Source organism: Lolium rigidum, chromosome 3, assembly GCF_022539505.1.
Source record: "Lolium rigidum isolate FL_2022 chromosome 3, APGP_CSIRO_Lrig_0.1, whole genome shotgun sequence".
Lineage (NCBI taxonomy): Eukaryota > Viridiplantae > Streptophyta > Magnoliopsida > Poales > Poaceae > Lolium > Lolium rigidum.
The window spans coordinates 388,535,071-388,556,439 of record NC_061510.1 but is presented as its reverse complement, the minus strand read 5'-3'; the positions used below and the strand labels follow the sequence as shown (position 1 = coordinate 388,556,439).

Here is a 21,369-nt window from a genome sequence, read left to right as displayed (position 1 = left end):
TTAGGTGGCGTGGAGACTCCAGGCCCACATGTAAGCACACACACTCCAGTCTCCCTCCCATGTCCCATCCCGTAATCCCACCTGCTCGAGAAATTCCCAACAGAAAAAAAGTAAATAAAAAAGGTAGTCGAGCGAGCGAGCGAAACCCTCCTCCCCCAACCCGATCTCTGTCGCCCTTCTCTACTCCCAGCTCCCCTCCCCGCCTCCTCCCCCTCCCGCCGGCGCGGCCCCGAAACCCTCCCGCCGGCCGCCGCACCCCTGCCCCGCCCGCCGCCGCCGCCGCCGCCGCCACCACCGCGCGATGCCCTTGGGCATCTGATTCATGTCTCACCCCCACGCCACCGCCCCCAAGCGGCCCTTCTCCTCCTCCTCCTCCCCCGCGCCGCCGCACATGAAGAAGGCCAAGCTCCCCGCCGCCTCCTCCTCCTCCCCCGGGGCCGCCGAGAAGAACGGGCTCCACCTCGATCCGACCGCCGCCGCCCGGGGCGCCAACGGCGGGGAGGATGCGGACATGCTGCTCGCCGACCAGGACGAGCTCCGCTCCCCCGGCGCGTCCACCCCCGGGGGCGGCACGGCCAACCTCTTCCGGAAGAAGGCCACGCTCCCGCAGCCCTCTGCCGCCGGCGCCACGCGCAAGCCCCTCCGCATCAAGATAGGTACCCCTCCCCTCTCACTCGATTCGCTCACTTGTCCTCCAGGGGGTTGCAGTGCCGATTGAGGGGTACCCTATTTCTACTGCTGTCGTTACTAGTTCGTTTGCTGACCACCTACAGCCATCTTACTTCGCGAGCCTACTCTAGTTCAAATTCCCGTAGGCAGTGGCTGTCAGTTTTTCCCCGCAAAGTAATAAGTATTGTCCCTAATTAGCGTGCATACATGTCTTGTTGCTCGTACCAGTGAAATCAGCTAGATCTGTGCACTCCTTGTAGGGGAATGGTGGTCTCCATGAGAACTTAAATTCTGCGAGTTAGTACCATGTAATTTAGTTGCTCTGTACAGACATGTTAAATCTGCTGTGACTGTTTGTTTATATCTGATTCGTTTGTTTCATGTGAATGTGACGGCAACGATTTGCTGCAGTAAATGTGCTCTATTGTTATTGGCACATTTGAAGAGTAAATTAGCTTGCTGACTCTTGTTTTGCTGTATTATACTATGTGATCTGGCCTCCTAGTCATATCGTATGTGCAACATGAACACTCCTTTAAATTTTGTTCGGCATGACTGTCAGCGTTCACTCGAAGCTATTCTTGGCATCTTATAGAAATTCTCAAGCAATATCTCGTCTTCTTTCTGTGTATCGGGGTAAAACTAACCTCTGCCCCATGCATTTTACACTAGTTTTTCAAGGTTCGATGCTTGTTATTTTCATATTTTCTATGTCGATTATATTCATATTCTTTCTCATGGTCTCTTGGGCTTATTTTGGGATATTCTTTCCGCAACCTTAGTTCATATTAACATCACAGATTTAAAAATCCTATCCTCAATTCAGCTTTTTGTTGCAATACCTTTTTGTTTCGTTTATTATGATATTATTATCATCCTATCTTCTTCTCATGTATTAGGTCAGCCCAAATTGCCGAAAAACTTTGAGGAGGATACTTGGGCAATTTTGAAGGATGCCATTACAGCCATCTTTCTCAAGCAGAAGCTTTCTTGTGATGTTGAGAAACTTTATCAGGTTACTTCCTGTTGTCTATAACTTTTGATGCTCTAATGTTAATTATTAAGACTGGAATTCTTTTCTTCACTATAGGCTGCCGGTGATCTATGTCTACACAAGCTAGGGGCAAATTTATACGAACGCGTGAAGAAAGAATGTGAAATACATATAGCGGAAAAAATATCAGCATTAGTGGGCCAAAGTCCAGATTTGGTTGTATTTTTGTCATTGGTGCAAAGAACATGGCAAGATTTTTGCGATCAAATGTTGATTATTCGTGGTATTGCTTTACTTCTTGATGTAAAATATGTCAAGAATGTCCCAAATCTATCTTCAGTGTGGGATATGGGGCTGCAGCTGTTCCGCAAGCATATATCACTGTCTCCGGAGATTGAACACAAAACCGTCACTGGTCTTTTAAGATTGATAGAGAGCGAGAGGTATGACTGCTCTTCTGTTGTATACTCTTGTGCTATATGCACATTCCGCGCGTGTGTGCGCTTGTGTGTGTGCGCGCGTGAATTAGATGAACTTCTGAGGGTGCTTGCGTGAATTAGATGCACTTCTGAGTGATCAAAACCTGCGTAGGTTCTCTTAAATAATCAGCATGACTGTTGCTTTAAATAAATCTGCAATGTTGCCATCATTCATTTTATATTTGGTTGGTTATGATTTTGTTTATGTTAACATGCACTTCAACATTAGTTAGATTGACAATATATTGTCATAACCCACATACCATATTATTATGTAGTATTATAGTATCTTGATCTATTCTAAGCAACACCTTTTGAAATATCAACTCTATGAGCAATGTGGATAAAGGTGAATAATTTGTATCATGATTCCAGCTTCTACTACCGCATATGAAAAACACATATGCTTAATGATGCATGCGCTGCTCCATTCGAGCACCTTGCAGATTAACAAATGTATGGCCTGGATATTTGTTTGACTGCAATCCAAGTTCATCTTAATATCAGTTGGTAAAGTTGCAAATGCGGTTACCAAATATATGCTCGAAATTTCATGTCATCTTTCGATCCACTTGTACTTTCTGTCATTGCATCTGTTGTATACGTAATAACTAAATAGACTAGCACCAGCCTGTGCAGGAGTGTAATTGCCTTCTCCAGTTTTGTTGCTTGCAGCCATATATTCTGTATTCAAATCCATTGCATGTCATGGGGATTGTGGGCTCAAAGGATCACTGCAACTTAAATTTCGTATTTCTATTAACCAAAAAACTGTTTATTCAACATCTTCCAGAAAATTGTTTATTCAATGATCCTTTTCCTGACCAGGCTTGGTGAAGCAATAGATAAGACATTGCTTAGTCATCTTCTGAAGATGTTTACTGATCTTGGAATGTATTCCGAGACTTTCGAAAAGCCTTTCCTTGAATGCACTTCTCAGTTTTATGCTACCGAAGGTGTCAAATATTTGCAACAGTCTGACATTCCAGATTATCTGAAGCATGCAGAGGTAATTCTTTTGTTCTCCATGCACTCTGTTCATACTGAACTATGAAACTCAGGTATAGCTTGCAACTGATGTCTGATGGTATTGCACATGAGTTATGCAGTCAAGGTTGCAAGAAGAACACGAAAGGTGCATTCTGTATCTGGAAGCTAACACGAGGAAGCCACTTATAGCAACTACAGAAAAACAATTGCTACAGCGACACACATCTGCGATTATTGAGAAGGTGAGCATGTGCTTTTTGAATTGTAGGCACATTTATTTTATCATTGGCCTGAAAAGCATGGTAGAATATTCCTCTTGCTGGCTATGAGATCGATAAACCAATAAGGATGTTCACTTTTTCGAGCATAATATTTGTAGTACAACTAAGTTAATTTTATCTGTTGGGACCTCAGGGATTTACAATGCTTATGGAAGCAAATCGTGTAACGGACCTCTCGAGGATGTACATCCTTTTCCAGAGGGTTGATGCCATTGAGATGCTAAAGCAAGCGCTTAGTTTATATATCCGTGGCACAGGCCAGGGCGTTATCATGGATGAAGAAAAAGACAAAGATTTGGTTCCGTTTCTCCTGGAATTTAAGGCATCTCTTGATAAAATATTGGAAGAAAGTTTTGCCAAAAATGAGGCTTTCTCCAATACCATAAAGGAGTCATTCGAGCATCTTATCAACCTACGCCAGGTGAGCCATATTTTATCTTTCTGCTTGACTATAATATTCTATTTTGTGTTGAGTACTAAGTGGATATCTTCTCATGCATGTAGTTTGATATTTTTTTTTCTGTTAAATATCGATTAGTCCCTCCAATCATCATCAAAAGCTGCTTTCAAAGTTTTTCTTGTATCCACTCAGTATTATGCTCTTAAGTATTATATATCTTTATGGTTCATATACTTGTATGGAAACGGTTGGTGAGGTTCGCAGCAAATAGTATTCTTAATAGTTGTCTTGAACTTTAACAGAAGTAAACTGCAGATAGAAGCTGGTGGTGCAAAATGTATCTCGAACTGAATAAGAAGCATGCGAAATCTGTGACAGGAGGGAGTAGTAAGTAGTAACAAATAGTCAAAGACTATCACCAACAGTCGTGCTTGGTAACCCTGTCTTAGGCCTTGTTTACCTTTAGGGTATTTCCATCCCCTAGGAGTTTGGGGATGGGAGGGTATTTAGTGAATCTCTCCATTTCACCCAATCCCCTCAAATACACTTCCACCCCAATACACTAGTATGGTGGGGAGTTTTTAACCTAGAAAAAAATGAGAGGATTTGTGGGGGATATCTTGGAATTATCACATCCAATACCTGCTTAGTAAACACACTATTGGGGATTTTTGGGGATTCCGGATTATCCCCTCCAATCCCCTGGAGTACACTTCAAATACACTAGAAGTAAACAAGGCATTAAGATATCCGTGGTGGTGTTAATATATGTAAAAATCTAGATTGCCCATTTTTGGGAAAACATTTAGAAGGATGGGTTATACTTGTAGTCTTGTACAACACGTTTTATCTTTGTTTTCTACAATGTTTCACTCAGTCGTAAGGTTTGATAAACAAAAACACATTCTTATGTTCCTGATTTGATGGTGTGCATTTCGGTGAACAAGTTCTTTCCATGCATTTAACTGGATAAAATTGTATGTTGGACTTGAGTGTACAAATTATTGTACTCCCTCCGATTTATATTAATTGACTTCAATATGGATGTATCTAGAACTAAAATGTGTCTAGATACATCCATATTAGAGTCAATTAATATGAACCGGAGGGAGTACTTGTAATTTTTGTCTGTTCTATTTTCTTTTTGAAATATTGGTGATACCTTGTCCCCAACAGAACCGTCCTGCTGAATTGATCGCAAAGTTTCTTGATGAGAAACTTCGACCTGGAAATAAAGGAACTTCAGAAGAAGAACTGGAGGGAATACTTGACAAAGTTTTGGTTCTGTTCCGATATATACAAGTAAGTCACTGGGCTATTTGGTACAATACAATTATATCCATTGAACTGGTTGGAATGTTGTAGGTATTCTGAGTTTGACTGAAAGCAAACTCATATCAACAAGGACAAGTATAGAGCCATCCCTATTTCATTTGACTCATGTTTTAGGAATTTAGGATATAGCTTAGCTAGGCCGCTTTCTGATGAGCTAGGAACTCAGATATGTAAGATGGAATATGTACAAATCGGTACCTATGGGTTTATGGACAACATGTTTGGGATTGGTGTAAGGTGTTAAGCCTTCCCAAAACAGGGTGATACTAGGCCAAATTCCCAGGCCCTAAATTTACCTTGCAGAGCTAGATAGAGAAGCTAAGCCCCTAAAATTACTATTACATATGTGATACCCACGACACAAAACTGTTCACTGGTGAATAAAAGGAAACAAACCTAAATGCATTCTCTTTATTCTGCAGTATAAATACCAGCAGTATAATTTTGTTGTGGACAGGGAAAAGATGTATTTGAGGCATTCTACAAGAAGGATCTGGCTAAGAGGTTGCTACTGGGAAAGAGCGCATCAATAGATGCTGAAAAATCAATGATTACAAAGGTAATTATTCCTTTTCTGGGAGTTAAATTGTTATTCTACATGCGATCCAACTTATGATAGCATATTTGAGCAACATGTTGCTGCTTGCAGCTTAAAACTGAGTGTGGAAGTCAATTTACCAACAAACTGGAGGGAATGTTCAAGGTAGCGATAGCTTTTTTCACTGTGATAATTCTCTTGTATCCTGTTTTTTCTAATACCTGTGTTCTATATATTCTAGATTTGTTGACTTCTATACTATAAGTCTATAACCATCTCCTTATTTGTCGATTTGGTTCTCAGGACATTGAATTATCCAAAGAAATAAATGATTCTTTCAAGCAATCATCTCAGGCAAGGACAAAGCTTCCAACTGGCATTGAATTGAGTGTCCATGTGCTTACAACAGGGTAGGTAACCTTTGCCTTCTAACTTTTACATGCATGGTAAAAAGCACACCGCCATATCCCGTTACTTGACAGACATGACAAATTGACAATTGTCTAAAGTCTGAACCTAGTACATACACGGGCTTCATATTAAAAGCATGTAGCTGGTATCTGAATGCAATGGTTCTGATAAATCTGTTGAATTGCAGCTACTGGCCGACATATCCACCAATGGATGTAAAACTCCCACATGAACTTAATGTCTACCAGGTTAGTGTGTGCTGACTTGGCTTGGTGGCAGAAAATTTAAATATATTTTTAATCCTTTTTTTGTTTTGTTTTGATAGGATATATTTAAAGAGTTCTATTTGAGTAAGTACAGTGGAAGGCGTCTGATGTGGCAAAATTCGTTGGGTCACTGTGTCTTAAAAGCAGAGTTCCCTAAAGGTAGAAAGGAGCTTGCAGTGTCATTGTTCCAGGTCTGGTAATTGCTACCCATTTTTTTCTGTGGCTTATCGTAGCAGTAATTATCTGAGAGCGATAACTAAAACTTTTCGTTTTCATTCCTTTTATTAGAGTGTGGTTTTGATGTTGTTCAACGATGCACAAAAGCTAAGCTTCATCGACATAAAAGAGTCAACTGGTATTGAGGATAAAGAACTGAGAAGGACACTGCAGTCACTTGCATGTGGTAAAGTTCGGGTTCTCCAAAAGGTGTGTCTCTTTGATTATCTTCGATTTATTTTCAGAAGGCCACTTGGCTAATTATCATTTGTGTTTCAGACGCCAAAAGGACGAGATATAGATGATAAAGACGAATTTGTATTTAATGACGACTTTAGTGCTCCCCTCTACCGCATAAAGGTAACATTTCACCTTAGTTTTCTTGGGCTGGGGTGCACGAGGCGACTTTGGTGTCATAGGCTAAAAACGAAGGTGCTGTTCTGTATTTCCAGGTGAATGCAATTCAGATGAAAGAGACGGTAGAAGAAAACACGAGCACCACAGAGAGAGTATTCCAAGATCGTCAGTATCAGGTGACCCAAATGATCTCACTTGCAAGCAGATAATTTGGTGGTTTAACTTTACAGAATAGGCGGTGAAACTGTCCCTAAACATGTCATCCGTTCTCCCTGTGTGGTTACTAGTTACATGTTTGCCGTAGCTATTATGCTCTGCATTTACTTGCTTGGTTGATATAGCTTATGGTAGAAAAGTTTGTCCCGTGTACAGGAACATCATAAAATAAATCTATAAAAATCTGTTACCACCCACGTCTTTGATGCCTTGAAATCCTGGAGCTTTTTGTGAGGCATTGAAATCTTGGAGCTTAACTTGGTTTGGTTTTCTTATATGCAGGTTGACGCAGCCATAGTTCGTATTATGAAGACAAGGAAAACCCTCAGCCACACCCTTCTAATAACTGAGCTTTTCCAGCAGGTAACACACGGAGTGACACAGATTGCTTGGATTCTTTTTCTTGCCCAGCAATTTGATTTGACACATTATCTCGTTACCTTTCCCCCCCTTTTCAGCTCAAATTCCCGATTAAGCCAGCGGATATGAAGAAGAGAATAGAGAGCCTAATCGACAGGGAGTACCTGGAGAGAGACCGAAGTAACCCCCAGATATACAATTATCTTGCTTGACAGCCATGAAAGAGATGATCACGTTTATTTTATTGTCAGAAGCACATTGTAAAGTAATTGCGTATCGATGTTCCTTGTTATTTGTTCTCTTTATGAGAGTTGTAGCAGTTGCAACATTTTCTGTATACGAATTAGTTTTGAATATAAAAGTTGCGCATCCTTGTAACACCACCTATGAAGAACAAGCATCCCTGATATTCAATCACGTCTTACATTTATGATATGAATCAGATTACTACATAAAACTATGATGTGAAAGTAAAGCCACAGTTCTTTGCTCAAGTAGAGTAAAATTAGGCAGTGAAAACTGTCAATTCCTTGACATCAGCTGCTGTTGAGTCCATCCCAAAAAAAAAAGCTGCTGTTGAGTCAAATGGATGTCCTTATGGAATTAGTGATGAATGGCTCCCTTTTATTACCACTGAGGGTTGAGAATCAATATATTAAAGCTAGCAACCGCCTCATTAAAAACCTCCCCGCCTCATTAAAACCCTTCCAGTCCCCTTAGGTATCTTGGTAAGAAAAAGAGTCAAAACTTGCAGCCACTATTCACACACCATTACAATCAGCCTGTACAAAGCATGTGGCTCAGCATCCCAGGAAAACAACCCATCTTGAATACTTGCAAATTTTGCACAAGAATGAGCTGCCTGGTTAGCCTCGCGATGAGCATGACATAAGCTAAAAACTGTAAACGACTATAGAACAATCAGTCGCTCTATTGTGCCAAAGATGAACCAGATTTTCATAGTCCACTTCAAAGACAACTCTACTAAACCCTCTATCCCTTGCATAAGTAACATCATCTCGTAGTGCAAGAGTCTCAATGATCAGAGGATCAGAAATACCACGGTACGTTTTACCCATGGCACCCCTATATAACAAACCCTCACGAGCAACTACACCAGTTGCATCTGAATAAGAAAGGTTCTTTTCAGCCCATCCATTCACACTACTTCTTGCACTTTCAGTAATATACTCAAAGGCCTCACTAGCTAGCTTCCCAACAACACTAGGCAGCCCCAAATATTTCTCACTGAATGCTTCAGTCTAAATGTTCAGATGTTACTTCACTACCACTCTATTAGTCTTTGATGTACAAGGACCGAAGAAAATAGCACTCTTCTCCTTGTTAACTTTCTGCCCAGATGCCAAATGATATATAAGGGCTTGTCTGGACGAGAGCCATTATATATACAGATTTACATATACGTAGATAGATGCATTTTAGCAGAAATTTCCTGAAATTCCCAGATCTATTAGCAGAGTACTGCGTTCTTGTGTACAGCAGTAGGAACCCATTATAAACGGGCCATGGGTCGTGAATTTGAAGATTATTACAAGCCCAAGTATCCAGCCCGTCCATATACAACCCAGATCCAGCCCGTCCGTCTAACTACCCAACCCAATACGCCCAGTGGTCGTCTTCTCCCCTACCTCGCGCCCTCCCAGATCACACCACCACCGTCACCGCCTCGCCGTCGCCGCGGACCTCTCCGGCGATCCCTCCCCCGGCCACAAGCCCGCCGGAGGCGTGCCTACCGCCACGAAGATCCAGCTCGAGCCAACTTCCAAGCTGCCACATCCGAAAATTCGCCTCGCCGGCCGCTCGGACCGGCTCCGCCCGATCCGCTAGGGTTTTGGCGCGATGGATCCGCTCCGGAGCTACCTGGGGCGGCTCCTCCTCGAGGACGTCACCCCGGTGGTGATGGTGCTGACCACCCCGCTCGCCGAGGCCGCGTGCCGCAGGAGCGGGCTCAGCTTCGTCGACATGCTCTCCCCGTTCTCCCTCTTCAAGAAAATCGACGGTGATGCGCCTGCTTCAGCTGATTCCGTGCAATGCTCTTCGCATTTCGTTTTGATTCCGTTCTGTGAACCTCACGGGGAGTTTGTGTGTCGGTTTGAGCAGTGCCCGTGCGCACGGCGAGTGACCAGCCTTACAGGCTGCAGATGTTCAAGATTCGGATGGTGTACGCCTCGGACGTACGGAATCAGGACCTTGAGGTGATTCTCGAACCTTCTCGAATGTGTTGCAGACTCGTAAATGCATGCTGTCAGGTGCTTGATGATGGCCATGCTTGTGTTGGAACAGGTTGCGGATGAGAGAATTAAGCTGGTTGTTTCCGAGGCCAATGAGAACGCTCTTCCGGACTTGCTTTCAGACCCGCCACAGCTGGAAGATGTGCTAAAAAGTGAGAACCCTTGCACTATATGAAAACCTTTTGTGATGTCCCTACGGAGAAACATATTTTTGTATTGAGCGCTGCTGGGTCCTTAGTTGAAATTTATGGCTGGGTTGCTAGTTTGTTCAAATAATTGCATCAGTATCTAATGCTAGAAACATTTTAGACGCGTAATAGTGGACTATGTCAGCATTAAGCAAGCTATAATGTTTAATGGGTAGCCACAACGTTCTCCTCCAAATGTTAACAGTTGCAGCCTTGCCGCCTAAATGTCAGGTGATTATTTTGTATTTGAGAGTAGCTGAGAGCAAGCACACATGGAGAGCATGCATGGTATAATATGTATTGCTCAAATTTCCTGCGAATCATGTGGGATGTATTATGTATAATCTGATGCATAGTGCTGTGTGATTTTGCTAACAAGATTTTTGTGAGTGGCTGGGAACAAGTAAGCGGCATTACTTTTTTATTTATTTGCGTCGACATGCTGTCAACCTCGATTTGGTTGGTTCTTATATCCGTGAGGCTCAGTGGTGTTTGCTGTTTTGGTTCCATTTTTCACATAAATTCCATGTTTGCTATAATTTCAGAGCCTGAAGCTGAGTTGTGCCCTTCATGGATTAAAAGGTTCAACAGAGAGCTAGTGCGGACACTCTCGTTTTCAGAACATGAAACCTTTGACCACCCTGTGGCATGTGAGACTGGGCACTGTTCTCTTCTTAGGTTTCCTTTGCTTGGAGAATATATTTTTCATTCTTTGATTATTGTTAACAGGTCTTTTAGTTGTATCGTCGAAGGACAAAGAGCCAATCAGCAAATTTGCTGATCTCTTTAACACGAATCAGTTACCTTCTCTTTTAAATGAAGGCATAATGGATCCCCAGATTCTGAAGCACTATCTTGTACTTCACGACCAACAAGATGGACCGCAAGAGATGTATTACTCTTTTCTTCTCATAATAGAGAACACATTCTCCTCCTTGCATCGGTGAAATGAACTATTGAGAGTTCCTAGCCATCATTATTTGTTCTTACATGCCTACTAATCTTTTCAGAACTGATAAAAACATCTTGTGAACTAGTGGTACTTCCTCTGATCCATATTAAGTGTCGGGGGTTTAGTACAAAGTCATCTTTTGAACTAGTGGTACCCCCTCCGCTCCATAAAAAGTGTCGGAGGGAGTAGTAATTTTAACTTTGCAATATATTATCTGTTAAACTGCTCTCTTTTCGCACTGATGGTAGAAGCCCCTAATTCAATCTGTTTTAAGGTAGTTTAGGCTTCTTTAATTAATTAGGTCTTATGTTATTTTGCCTGGAACCTCAACTGTTGAGTTTTTGGGTCAATAGTAGCATATAGACATTGTTCTGAATCAAGTCCGCTGGAGCTGCATTCACTTGTCTCCTTATGTCCACTTATTTGCAACAGCAGTCACATGTTTGTGTGAATTATAGTGCTTAAAGTCCTGTTCGTTGTTTTGGTGTATTTTTATTAATACTTAGAACAAACCCCATGCCTTTATTTTTGTAATATTTAAAACATGTGTAAGGCTTCATCTAAATCTTAAAAGTTATATACCATATAAGCACTTCACATATATAAGCTGCCTTGAGAAACTAATATATATGAAGCCTAAATAACCTTCTCCCAGATAATGTGGGCTCTATCTTCATCAGGCCGCTAAGGACCCTCTAGTGGGTGCTTGTACAGTGCTGGTTGATCTCAAATGCCACCAGAAATTTTAGCCCCATAAACCTAGTGTCGCTTCCCGGCTTCTTGGGGAATTTTAAACCTTATACGAGGAACCTGAAGCTTCCATAGATAGGGCCTAATGCACTCATATAAACCCCATTTAAATTACTCTATCTGGGCCCAGCGTTATGCTTATCAGAGTTAGAACATGCAGTTAAGGTGATAGCTGATGTCTTAACTGTTTGCATTGGTGAACCCAAGTGCAGCACACTTGAACAGTGTGATATTACATGGGTTCCATGCATTGGTTATTTATTATGCTTTTGCTCTATTGCTGGCATTTGCTGGTTTACCCGTTCTTCTGTATTAAGTTTTGATTATATATGTATTTTTTTTCTTCTGTTGACTCATGTCTGTTTTTATGTCAAGAGCCGTGAACATCTTAGCAGAAATGAGGAGCACCCTTGGTTTGAATGATTGTAAGTTGCTGTGTATTAACTCTTCTACACAAGCTGATGGTAATGATGCTGATAATTCGTGGTTACCCTATGTAAGTGCACTGAATTTCTTGCTATTAAATTGCATTAACTTCTGCGTAGTTGAGCAGGTAGGCAATCTACTTATAGTCTTCTCTTGACTAACTGCAGAAAGCGCATGGCTTACAGAATCATGAAGGAGCTTGTTTCCTTAACACGGATGATATGAATCAGGTATTACAGCATCTATATTGAGTCATCTGCTTCTCTAATATGTCTCTCACAGTACCTAACAACTAAGAATATTGTTGGGCGGGTTGACGGACTGTTGAACTTTTGATAGTCAGTGTGATTTGCAGACTTGTTAGTCAGTTAAACTCAGTTGATTTAAGGTTTTTGTGAGCTTTGATGCCAAGTAGTCCAGAACATCTGTTCTATTGATGATTTCTAGTATTTGGTTGATGGTCAGTTTTAATTGTCTTGTGGTGTTCAGTTTTACATGCATGTATTCTTAGCTAGCAGTTAAGCTAAGATACTAATTTTTGAGCTTGTTTCCTACTTCCCTTATCAGATAAAAGATTTCATGCAAGATTTTGCTTCTAATCATATCATCCCCTACATGGAGCAAAAGATTCGTGTACTCAATCAGCAGGTATGTTTTAAATTGTTTTTTTTTACCATTTTCAAATATCTGTTTGATAATATTTGGCATCGTTCTAGGTAGCCACAACAAGAAAGGGCTTTAGAAATCAGATAAAGAACTTGTGGTGGAGAAAGAGGGATGATGTGCCAGAAGCTGCAAATGGCCCAATGCAAGTATTTATGACATCTGGACACTTTTTACTGTATTTTCTTTATTTTTATTTTTATTTTTATTTTTTTAACACTAATTTCATTAACAGGTATACGTTCACCTCCATAGAGTCTCAGATCAGAGTTCTCAGTGACTATGCTTTCATGTTACGGGACTACGAGCTTGCTTTGTCCAATTACAGATTACTTTCGACCGATTATAAGCTTGATAAAGCTTGGAAGCGCTTTGCTGGTGTTCAGGTGCTTTTCTTTTCTTAACTAATTTTTTAATGGTGTTATGCGTGGAAACATATATCATTATGGTAACGGTTCTAGGCTTAAACCAAAGGGCACAGCTAAAGGCAGTGATCATGGGATATATGAATATATACTGGCTAGCAATCTCAATTGAACAAGATATATTCTTTAGTATAAATAAATGATGATGGGCTAGGTCTTACTTATGATAGACCAAATGTTATGCTTCCAATTTTTTCGAACAGTAAGCAGAGTTGCTGATTTGCTTTCTGATGAATACTGAAATTAGACTGACAGTGCTGTGATGACCCGCTATTTATTTGGACTAGATATTCACTCCCATAATATATGCCTGTGCCTTTTGCAGGAGATGAGTGGGCTTTGCTATTTCATGTTGGATCAATCAAGGAAGGATGCTGAATATTGCATGGAAAATGCCTTCACGACATATCTGGTAATTATTTATTTATGTTAGAAATCCACTTCTAGGTTTCTACACATGAACAAATAGTTATTGCTTAACAATGTTTACCCATCGATACAAATTTTATGTTCTGTGCTAGTGGCCAAGTGCTCAATGTTCACACCCAGAGAAAAAGAATCTAAAAAGACAGTGAGAAAATGACCCATAACTCCATTTTGCATGAAAGAAGTATATTCATGCGAACCTTGTATGTAGCCCAATGAATAATCATGCGAAAATGAACCTTGTATGTAGACTGTGTTAATATACATATGAAGCCCAATGAATAATCATGCGAACCTTGTATGTAGACTGTATTAATATACATATGAAGCCCAATGAATAATCACGCGAACCTTGTATACCAATGGAAGTACCAATGGCCTTTTGGGAGTTCCCGTTGAATTAATCTGGAGACCTGTGCCTGGCACTCTCTTTAATCTTCTAGAGTTATAGTTCTTCAACATGACCAAGTAGTCAGTAAAAGCCATAAATTCACTAGAACTTCCATCAAAGCAGGTAATTAGCAGACCAAAATGGACATGCCGAACCAGGCTAGACTTCTACCTTCTGTGTGTACGCGTGTTCCTTTTTTTTGGTGAAATCATGAAACATGCAGAAGGCCCGCACTTTCCATTTCGTTGTTTTTGGGGAGATGTATCAGTGAGTGGTAGGCTGTGGCCATTACAAAGGGAAATTTTGAACTCTGAATTTATAGTTTCAACAAATCAGATTCATAGTTTTGCAATTTGCATTATAGAAAGGACTTAAAAGCAGTGGGGGTTAAATATTCTAAATAGTTAGTGCTATCCATATGTGTTACCTTGACTTCTTTTTCGGTTTATTAGGTTTGAATTATCAGTATCCTTTTTGGTTCACTTGTTTGGTCTTGCTCTTCTTCATTCACAAGGCCATTAAATATCATATTTGCAGAGAATTGGATCTTCTGGGCAAAGAAATGCTACTAGATGTGGCCTTTGGTGGGCAGAAATGCTTAAAACAAGAGGACAACATAGGGAAGCATCAGCTGTGTATTTCCGCATATCAAATGAGGTATACCTAGTTACCTAGGGAAACATGGAGAATGGCTTATTCTAGTTTTTTCTTAGTTAGCTACGCTCATAATGATGAAAACTTCTGTTCTTCAGGAACCTTCCTTGCATTCTGCTGTACTGCTTGAGCAAGCTGCATGTTGCTATTTGTTGTCAAGTCCACGTATGCTTCGGAAGTATGGATTTCACCTAATCTTAGCTGGCAATAGTTACTACTTGTCTGATCAGGTGTGTATTAATTCCTCCACTGCAGCGATATTTTAGTAATGCTCAGAAGTTTGACTTAATAATGAACATTCTTCCTTAATGATGCAGAAACAACATGCTGTTAGGGTTTACAGGAATGCTATGTTTGTTTACAAACAAAATCCTTGGAGTTATATCAACAATCATGTACATTTTAACGTTGGGAGGTACTTGTGGGGTTAATCTTCTGCTCATTTATTCTTGCCTGTATAGTGTATACTATCTCTGATATTTGTGTGAATTAGGTGGTATGGAGTCCTTGGGATATTTGATGTAGCTATCAAGCACTTGATGGAGGTCATTGCCTGTAGCCATCAGTCACTGACAACACAAAGCATGTTCCTCAATGATTTTTTCCATTTTGTCCAGGTTATTAACCAGCCTGACTATGGTTTGCATATGCTGTACCAAACTTCTGTTGCTAATTTTCTTCTTCTTTTGTGAATAGAGTACCGGGGAAAAATTTGACGTATATAAGCTTCAACTCCCTGTTTTCAATATGTCATCGCTGAGAGTTGTATATGAAGATCATCGCACTTACGCATCCAATTCAGATGTACGTCATGACAATTATAGCATGTGCACTTTTAATTGTCAACCGTTGCATTTCTGCACTAATCAAAGATTGAGTAGGTGATGTTTTCTTTTTATATTCTACGAGTAATAAAAAAGAAGTCTTATGTATATTTGTGATCAAACAGCATTATGTATTTTTTTTCACAAATTCTAACCATGTTTTTAATCATTCTGTGCTTGTCTGATAGAAAATGAAGGAACTCCTAACTTGTATCTCTTGCCTTGTATAACAGGTTGATGTTAATGAAAGCATTTGGCATGAGCTGGAGGAAGAAATGATCCCATCATCATCAGTTGTTAGAACTAACTGGCTGGATACTCAACCAAAGTCTTCTCCTTTTAGAAATAACAAGGCATGCGTTTGTGTTGTTGGAGGTAATGACTTTTTCATATTTGTACAACTGTCCCCAACAGAATCAACCAAGTTCACTGATAATTTCCTGAACAGCTGACTGCATCTGGAATGTGAAAATAGTTTGTCCTGGGAATGAATGAGTACATCATATCTGAGTATAATCGTGCAACCGCATTAACCGTGGGTAAATGATATACCTATCATTTTTTAGGGACTTGAGGGTAACATGATGTCCAACTATCTAAGAAAACCCCTCATGTATTGGCAAATTGTTAATAAGGGTCCCCACCTTCTCATGTCAGTCGAGGGAAATTTGGATGTAACAATCTCATATAATCCCTCTAAAGCTATTTGGAACATCTCATAATATTTTACTTTTGAATCTTTGTTCATTGGTTGCAGAAGCAGTAAAATTGAACGTTGAGCTTAAGAATCCTTTACAAATTTCGGTGAATGTGTCTGGCATATCTCTTATATGCCAGCTTTCCACCGACTCTTCAAGTGCAGGTATTTGATTTTTCTTCTTGAGATTAGAAGATTTTTCTTAAGAACTCTGTATATAGAGAAATTGTTTTGTTCACCGATGGATTGTGTTCCATGCAGTGTTGACGACAGCTGCTGAGGAAGATATAGCTAACACAAAGCCCTCTATTTCGACGTAATATCCCGCCCTTGATTATTCAGGTTTATTACTCTATTTATGTTGACATCTTTGATTCTCATGGCCTCCATTGCTGTTTCTGGTTTACCACTACAGATTTGAAAGCGATGAAAACAAATTTACAGTATCGAAGCTTGATTTTGTATTAGGAGGAGGTGAAACCAGAAGAGTAAGCCTCTCTACTCAATATTCTGAGTGCCTTCTTGCTAGGATGCCTTCCCCACAACGTAAAGAAATCGCTTAAAAAGGTCTTCAGTGTAATGTCACCAAAGCATATCCAAATTATACTTTTGTAAAAAAAACTACGTGAACAACAAATACCATTTAAGAGATTCCATCAGATAGTTCTTCCTGATGCATAGTATATTTCTTAGGAGGTTAAATAGAAAACAGAAAGAACTATAATGGTCAACTTGCCAGTGATGTTCTGCCTTGTATGTGTAATCTAGTTGGTACTGGTCCTTTACTATTCCAGTAACACTGTGCCATGAACCCAACCAAGGATGGTTTTATTTATTTTATCTGGATAATTGTTTAATGAAGGTGTTCTAAAAGCCAGTGCAAAGGATGCCTAATGTAGGATCATCTCTATTGTAAGCTTTTGCTTGATATTCCTTCTAATCTTCCTTGGATTTATTACTTTTGCTTGAATTTCCTTCCAACCTTCCTTGGATTTATTATCCTCTTGACTTGTGAACTCTGAAATGACAACTTAGAATATTAGAAACAAGAGACAAATACTTGAGCTGACCCGTTAAAAAAGAACCTTGAGCTGATCATGACATCAGTTTTTCATAGTTTCAGTGATAATATTTTTGTGGTATATGTGTATTGAAAAAGTCTTCGAGTTCTTTTGTATGTAGAAGTACCTTTTGATATTTGTGACCTTCGTAATCGCTTTTTTTTAATTCGTTTATATTTGACCGTGCTGCTTCATATAGGTGTTATGACTTTATGTGAATAGTTTTTTCCAAGTGGCTAAATTTCCTTCTAATTCTACCAGATACAACTTGAAGTGACTCCGAAAGTTGTAGGCATTCTGAAGTTAGTTGGGATAAGGTGGACACTATCAGATTCAGTAGTAGGCTATCAGTACTTCGAAGTGGCCACACAAAAGAAAAATAAGAAAGGAAAGAGAGGCGCTCGTCGTTCTTTAAACAACAACCTGATCGTAATCAAGGTTCTCATTTTTGTATACTCTCTTTTGAATATTTGTTTGAGGTGACATCCGAGTAACTAAAACTTCTTTGACTTCAGGGTTTGCCTAAACTTACAGGAAATATTGATTGCTTGCCAACAAAAGCATTCACGGGTGATTTACAGCTCCTCAAGCTGAATCTGAGTAACAAATCAGAACATGCTGTGAAGGTTCGTATGTTTATCATCATATATGTTTCTTTGCCTTATTCAATAATTCATAATGATCAAAGGGTTACCCAGTTCTTTGCAAATGAGCATAGATTTTAACTATGCGCATGTTCATCATTTTAAGCGTTAACCATTCCCAAGCCTGTAATGCAGAATGTGAAAATGAAAATTAGCCATCCAAGGTTTTTAATTCCTGGCGATTCACGGGATCTTGACCTTGAGTTCCCACAGTGCTTAACAAAGCATGTGCAATCAGACAACAATGTTGTATTATCTGAAGGTACCAAGGGAAAATTCAAGGGCTTGCTATTTGCATTTCCTCAGGTGAGATCATTCAAGGCAGTGTCTTATTTTATACTAACCTGATGATTTGCATTATTCATTTCTTTACAAAATTGACATTACTTTCTTGTCAGGATACCAAAATTCAAGGTGGTTCCACATTCTCTTGGCCTATTTGGTTTCATGCTGCTACTCCTGGAAACTTCTCGCTTTATTTGTCTCTCTATTATGAAATGGAGACTACCACTGACATTCCATATCGCACATTGCGCATGCATTACAATGTGGAGGTAAATTGACAATACTAGTTCTGGGTTTTATGCTTATGATTTAGCTTGTTTGCACATGCACAATATATTGATTTCGTAATCAGTGTTTTCATAACTGGTATTGCACCTGGTGCCTCTTGATATATAGTGCCATCCATCATATTGGCTCGAAAGTAACTGATTTAGGTAGGTTCCTGGTGAAGCTCACTTAATAAGTTTATATATAGTGCCATCCATCATATTGGCTCGAAAGTAACTGATTTAGGTAGGTTCCTGGTGAAGCTCACTTAATAAGTTTATATATAGTGCCATCCCTTTTTGGTGTTTTTCTCCTGAAAAATGCACTTAGATCTTTGTTCCTTTGTGAAAATTCCGGAAATCCCTAAAACCTCATTGAGCCATCTGGTTAACAAGAACTGGTTATGGCTAACCGCCAGAAGCCAGCCATATGTCTTAGTTCATCACTACATGGCATTGGTTATGTTAATTTATTCTGAAGTTATACGTACTGAAGTCCAGTGGTCTCAAGATAATTGAATCACACCTGTAAGATTTTTGAAGACTTGAATTTCCGGTTTTTGGTCTCTTTGTCGTGTGGTGGGACCAAATTATAGGAAGCTAATATGATGTGCATACAGTTATGTTTTATTTAAAATCACTTCAGAAGATGCATCTCCAAGTTTTGTGTGCTATTATTGCATTATTTAATGTCAATTTTGCGAGCAGCGAATGTTGCAGCCAACAATAAATAGACATGAGATCTCTGTTGTCTGTAAACAATTTATTTGCAGGTTTTGCCATCACTTGATGTATCCTTTGCTATAAGTATGTGCTCATCAAGAATGCAAGAGTATATTGTGCGCATGGATATCATGAACAGAACTCCATCAAAATCATTTGCACTCCATCAGTTGTCATGTGTCGGCACTAAATGGGCAGTTTCTGCATTGCCCTCGTGCAGTTCCATCAGCTCTTTGGAAAAAATACATGCAAACCAGGCTGTATCATGCTTCTTCAAGATAAAGGTTGGAGAGTCATTCTTTGAATAAGCTATAAAATATAAGACACTTGTTGGTCACCATGTATCACATTTATTTTATTTTATTTTACTTTATTTTCTTATCTGATATTGTTTTCCATGCATGATTATTTCTAGGATGTAGGAACAAATTCATCTATTGAGGTTGCAGACAAGTCCTGCGGAAGTGATATTATTTTAACTTCTGGGGGTAGTACTGATGTATATGATGTTTCTCTGTCTCCTATGACCGATTTCCACTATCAAGAAAGATACCAACAGGGGAAGTTAGCTAAGGTGAGTGCTCCCTGAGGGGTTGTAAGACCAATCAAGACCCACTTGGCTTTACTGTTTACCTGTTGGTTCCAAGTGTTTCCCAACTGGGTAGGGTTTTTACCCTTAGCTTGAAGCTCAGCGTAACAGACACTTGGCTGGAAAAGTGGCCAGTGACTGGACGAGTGTGTGTGCATACTTCACGAGTTTCAGCATTAATAAATCAAATGTGCCTATGTAACAATTTCATCATTCTTCAGGGGCCACACAGTCTACTTGATTTTATCCTGATCTCAAAGGCAGCAGCTGATAATTCGTCCAAGTCAGAACAACTGCTCTCTCATCATACATGCCACTGCAGGTAAGTTCTAGAACCTTCGGCAGAGTACTTACGGAGTAACATTTTTGTTCGGATTTGATGACCATTAAAGCTTGAACATGTGCTGATATGATCTCGTTTTCAGTCCTCTCAGCCAGAATCCTGTTTGGTGGCTTATGGAAGGGCCTCAAACCATTACTCATGATTTCTCCAAGTCTTGCTGCGAGGCTAACATCCAATTGGTGATTCATAATTCTTCAGAAGATAACATTTCTGTGAGAGTGGTTACGTCCGATCGTATGCCAGATAAAAACCAAACTGTCCCTTCACATGAATCTGCCAGTGGATGGTATGATGTGTCGTTGGAAAATGACATAAAGGCCATCTCAAGCGCCAAGGGGACACACTTGCAGAAGGAATCGTCAGAAAGCATTTCACCGTTTGTTTGGTGTTCATTGAGTTCTGCTCAAGTTGATCTCAAACCTGACAGTTGTGCCAAAGTTCCTCTAAAAGTGTGTATATTTGCACCTGGAACCTACAACTTTTCAAATTATGAGCTGCACTGGAAGGTACATCCATCTGAGGGGGGACAAGTGGATGAAAATGGGATATCAGGCGGTGGTCAAGGCCATCCTTTCTATGTTACTGTTCTTCAAGGCGTCTGATGAATTTCAATGTTACGAAAAGAAGCAACCTTCTTATGAAGCTCAGAACATAAGAACTTCCATATAGTTCAGTGCAGAAGCCTGTCTTGTGGTGGCTGAAGTGAAGATGTACTACCCCACCAGACCCAAACTAGTGGTCGCTGGCAGGTGGGTGGAGATGTACCATGTAAGTTCCCAGATTGAATATAGAATACACATACACACGGATTTTCTTAATATCAGCTTCAGTACTGATGCATTTATACAAGTCCTATCCAAGGATGACCCAGGAGGACTATTCAGGTGATTAGATGTATACCATTGTTGTCAATGAAATTCGGGACTTGCTGCTGTAGCCTGTAGGTTCTTATACTATTATTGTATATCCTTAATATCCTTTTCTGTGAGGTAATTAGTTTATCTTCAAAACTGTTGTTCTATGGGCCACAATTGTTGCTTGGCTAATGTTGATGCCATACTCACCATGTCGTGATTTTTGTTTTGTATTAGTGGGTTGAGTTCCTGTCTGCCCGGGTGATCATGTTTGTATTGGATATCACCATATTTTTGGTAGAATTAGTTCTTGGGCAGTAACATTTTGACTTGATGTAATCAAAATCACATTTTTTTCTTGCTATGTACATTAAGAGATGATGGGGGATAATTCCAGTTTCTGATAGAATACCTATTTTGTCGTTCACTGCCTTTCTTAAATGT

The 21,369-nt window shown here is 39.9% G+C and overlaps 2 protein-coding genes across 3 annotated transcripts; both read left to right on the top strand.

Moving 5' to 3' along the window:
• Positions 1-315: 315 nt before the first annotated feature.
• On the top strand, positions 316-7,944 carry LOC124704483 (cullin-4-like). Its single transcript, XM_047236740.1, has 17 exons — positions 316-656; positions 1,569-1,684; positions 1,760-2,106; positions 2,971-3,151; positions 3,252-3,374; positions 3,547-3,834; positions 4,990-5,115; positions 5,606-5,707; positions 5,798-5,851; positions 5,990-6,096; positions 6,285-6,345; positions 6,423-6,554; positions 6,652-6,789; positions 6,859-6,939; positions 7,032-7,112; positions 7,435-7,515; positions 7,611-7,944. The coding sequence occupies exons 1-17, from the start codon at positions 323-325 to the stop codon at positions 7,722-7,724; spliced, it is 2,466 nt and encodes an 821-aa protein (XP_047092696.1). The 5' UTR covers positions 316-322; the 3' UTR covers positions 7,725-7,944.
• Positions 7,945-9,244: 1,300 nt separating this feature from the next.
• LOC124704482 (trafficking protein particle complex subunit 8-like) lies at positions 9,245-21,282 on the top strand. Of its 2 annotated transcripts, XR_007003569.1 has the most exons (29): positions 9,245-9,532; positions 9,634-9,728; positions 9,817-9,916; positions 10,498-10,602; positions 10,682-10,844; positions 12,030-12,150; positions 12,248-12,310; positions 12,648-12,728; positions 12,797-12,888; positions 12,979-13,129; positions 13,494-13,580; positions 14,523-14,642; positions 14,738-14,869; positions 14,957-15,054; positions 15,133-15,256; positions 15,336-15,443; positions 15,697-15,838; positions 16,221-16,325; positions 16,422-16,476; positions 16,576-16,648; positions 17,483-17,659; positions 17,737-17,847; positions 18,001-18,171; positions 18,264-18,419; positions 19,190-19,423; positions 19,555-19,713; positions 19,950-20,050; positions 20,154-20,839; positions 20,933-21,282. XR_007003569.1 is itself a non-coding variant. In XM_047236739.1 (28 exons), the coding sequence occupies exons 1-28, from the start codon at positions 9,373-9,375 to the stop codon at positions 20,671-20,673; spliced, it is 3,804 nt and encodes a 1,267-aa protein (XP_047092695.1). In that variant the 5' UTR covers positions 9,245-9,372; the 3' UTR covers positions 20,674-21,282. The 2 variants fall into 2 exon arrangements, 1 of the variants encoding a protein (XP_047092695.1); XM_047236739.1 differs by having other exon boundaries at positions 20,154-21,282.
• Positions 21,283-21,369: the final 87 nt, after the last annotated feature.

What these genes read in the sequence shown, in the direction of transcription:
- LOC124704483 (XM_047236740.1), top strand. Translation starts at nt 323, where the DNA reads ATGTCTCACCCCCACGCCACCGCCCCCAAGCGGCCCTTCTCCTCCTCC. An exon ending in AGATTGATAGAGAGCGAGAG is followed by an intron (nt 2,107 to 2,970) that starts GTATGACTGCTC and finishes TTTCCTGACCAG; the next exon opens with GCTTGGTGAAGCAATAGATA. An exon ending in AAAAATCAATGATTACAAAG is followed by an intron (nt 5,708 to 5,797) that starts GTAATTATTCCT and finishes TGCTGCTTGCAG; the next exon opens with CTTAAAACTGAGTGTGGAAG.
- LOC124704482 (XM_047236739.1), top strand. Translation starts at nt 9,373, where the DNA reads ATGGATCCGCTCCGGAGCTACCTGGGGCGGCTCCTCCTCGAGGACGTC. An exon ending in ACACGGATGATATGAATCAG is followed by an intron (nt 12,311 to 12,647) that starts GTATTACAGCAT and finishes TTCCCTTATCAG; the next exon opens with ATAAAAGATTTCATGCAAGA. An exon ending in GAGGAGGTGAAACCAGAAGA is followed by an intron (nt 16,649 to 17,482) that starts GTAAGCCTCTCT and finishes TAATTCTACCAG; the next exon opens with ATACAACTTGAAGTGACTCC.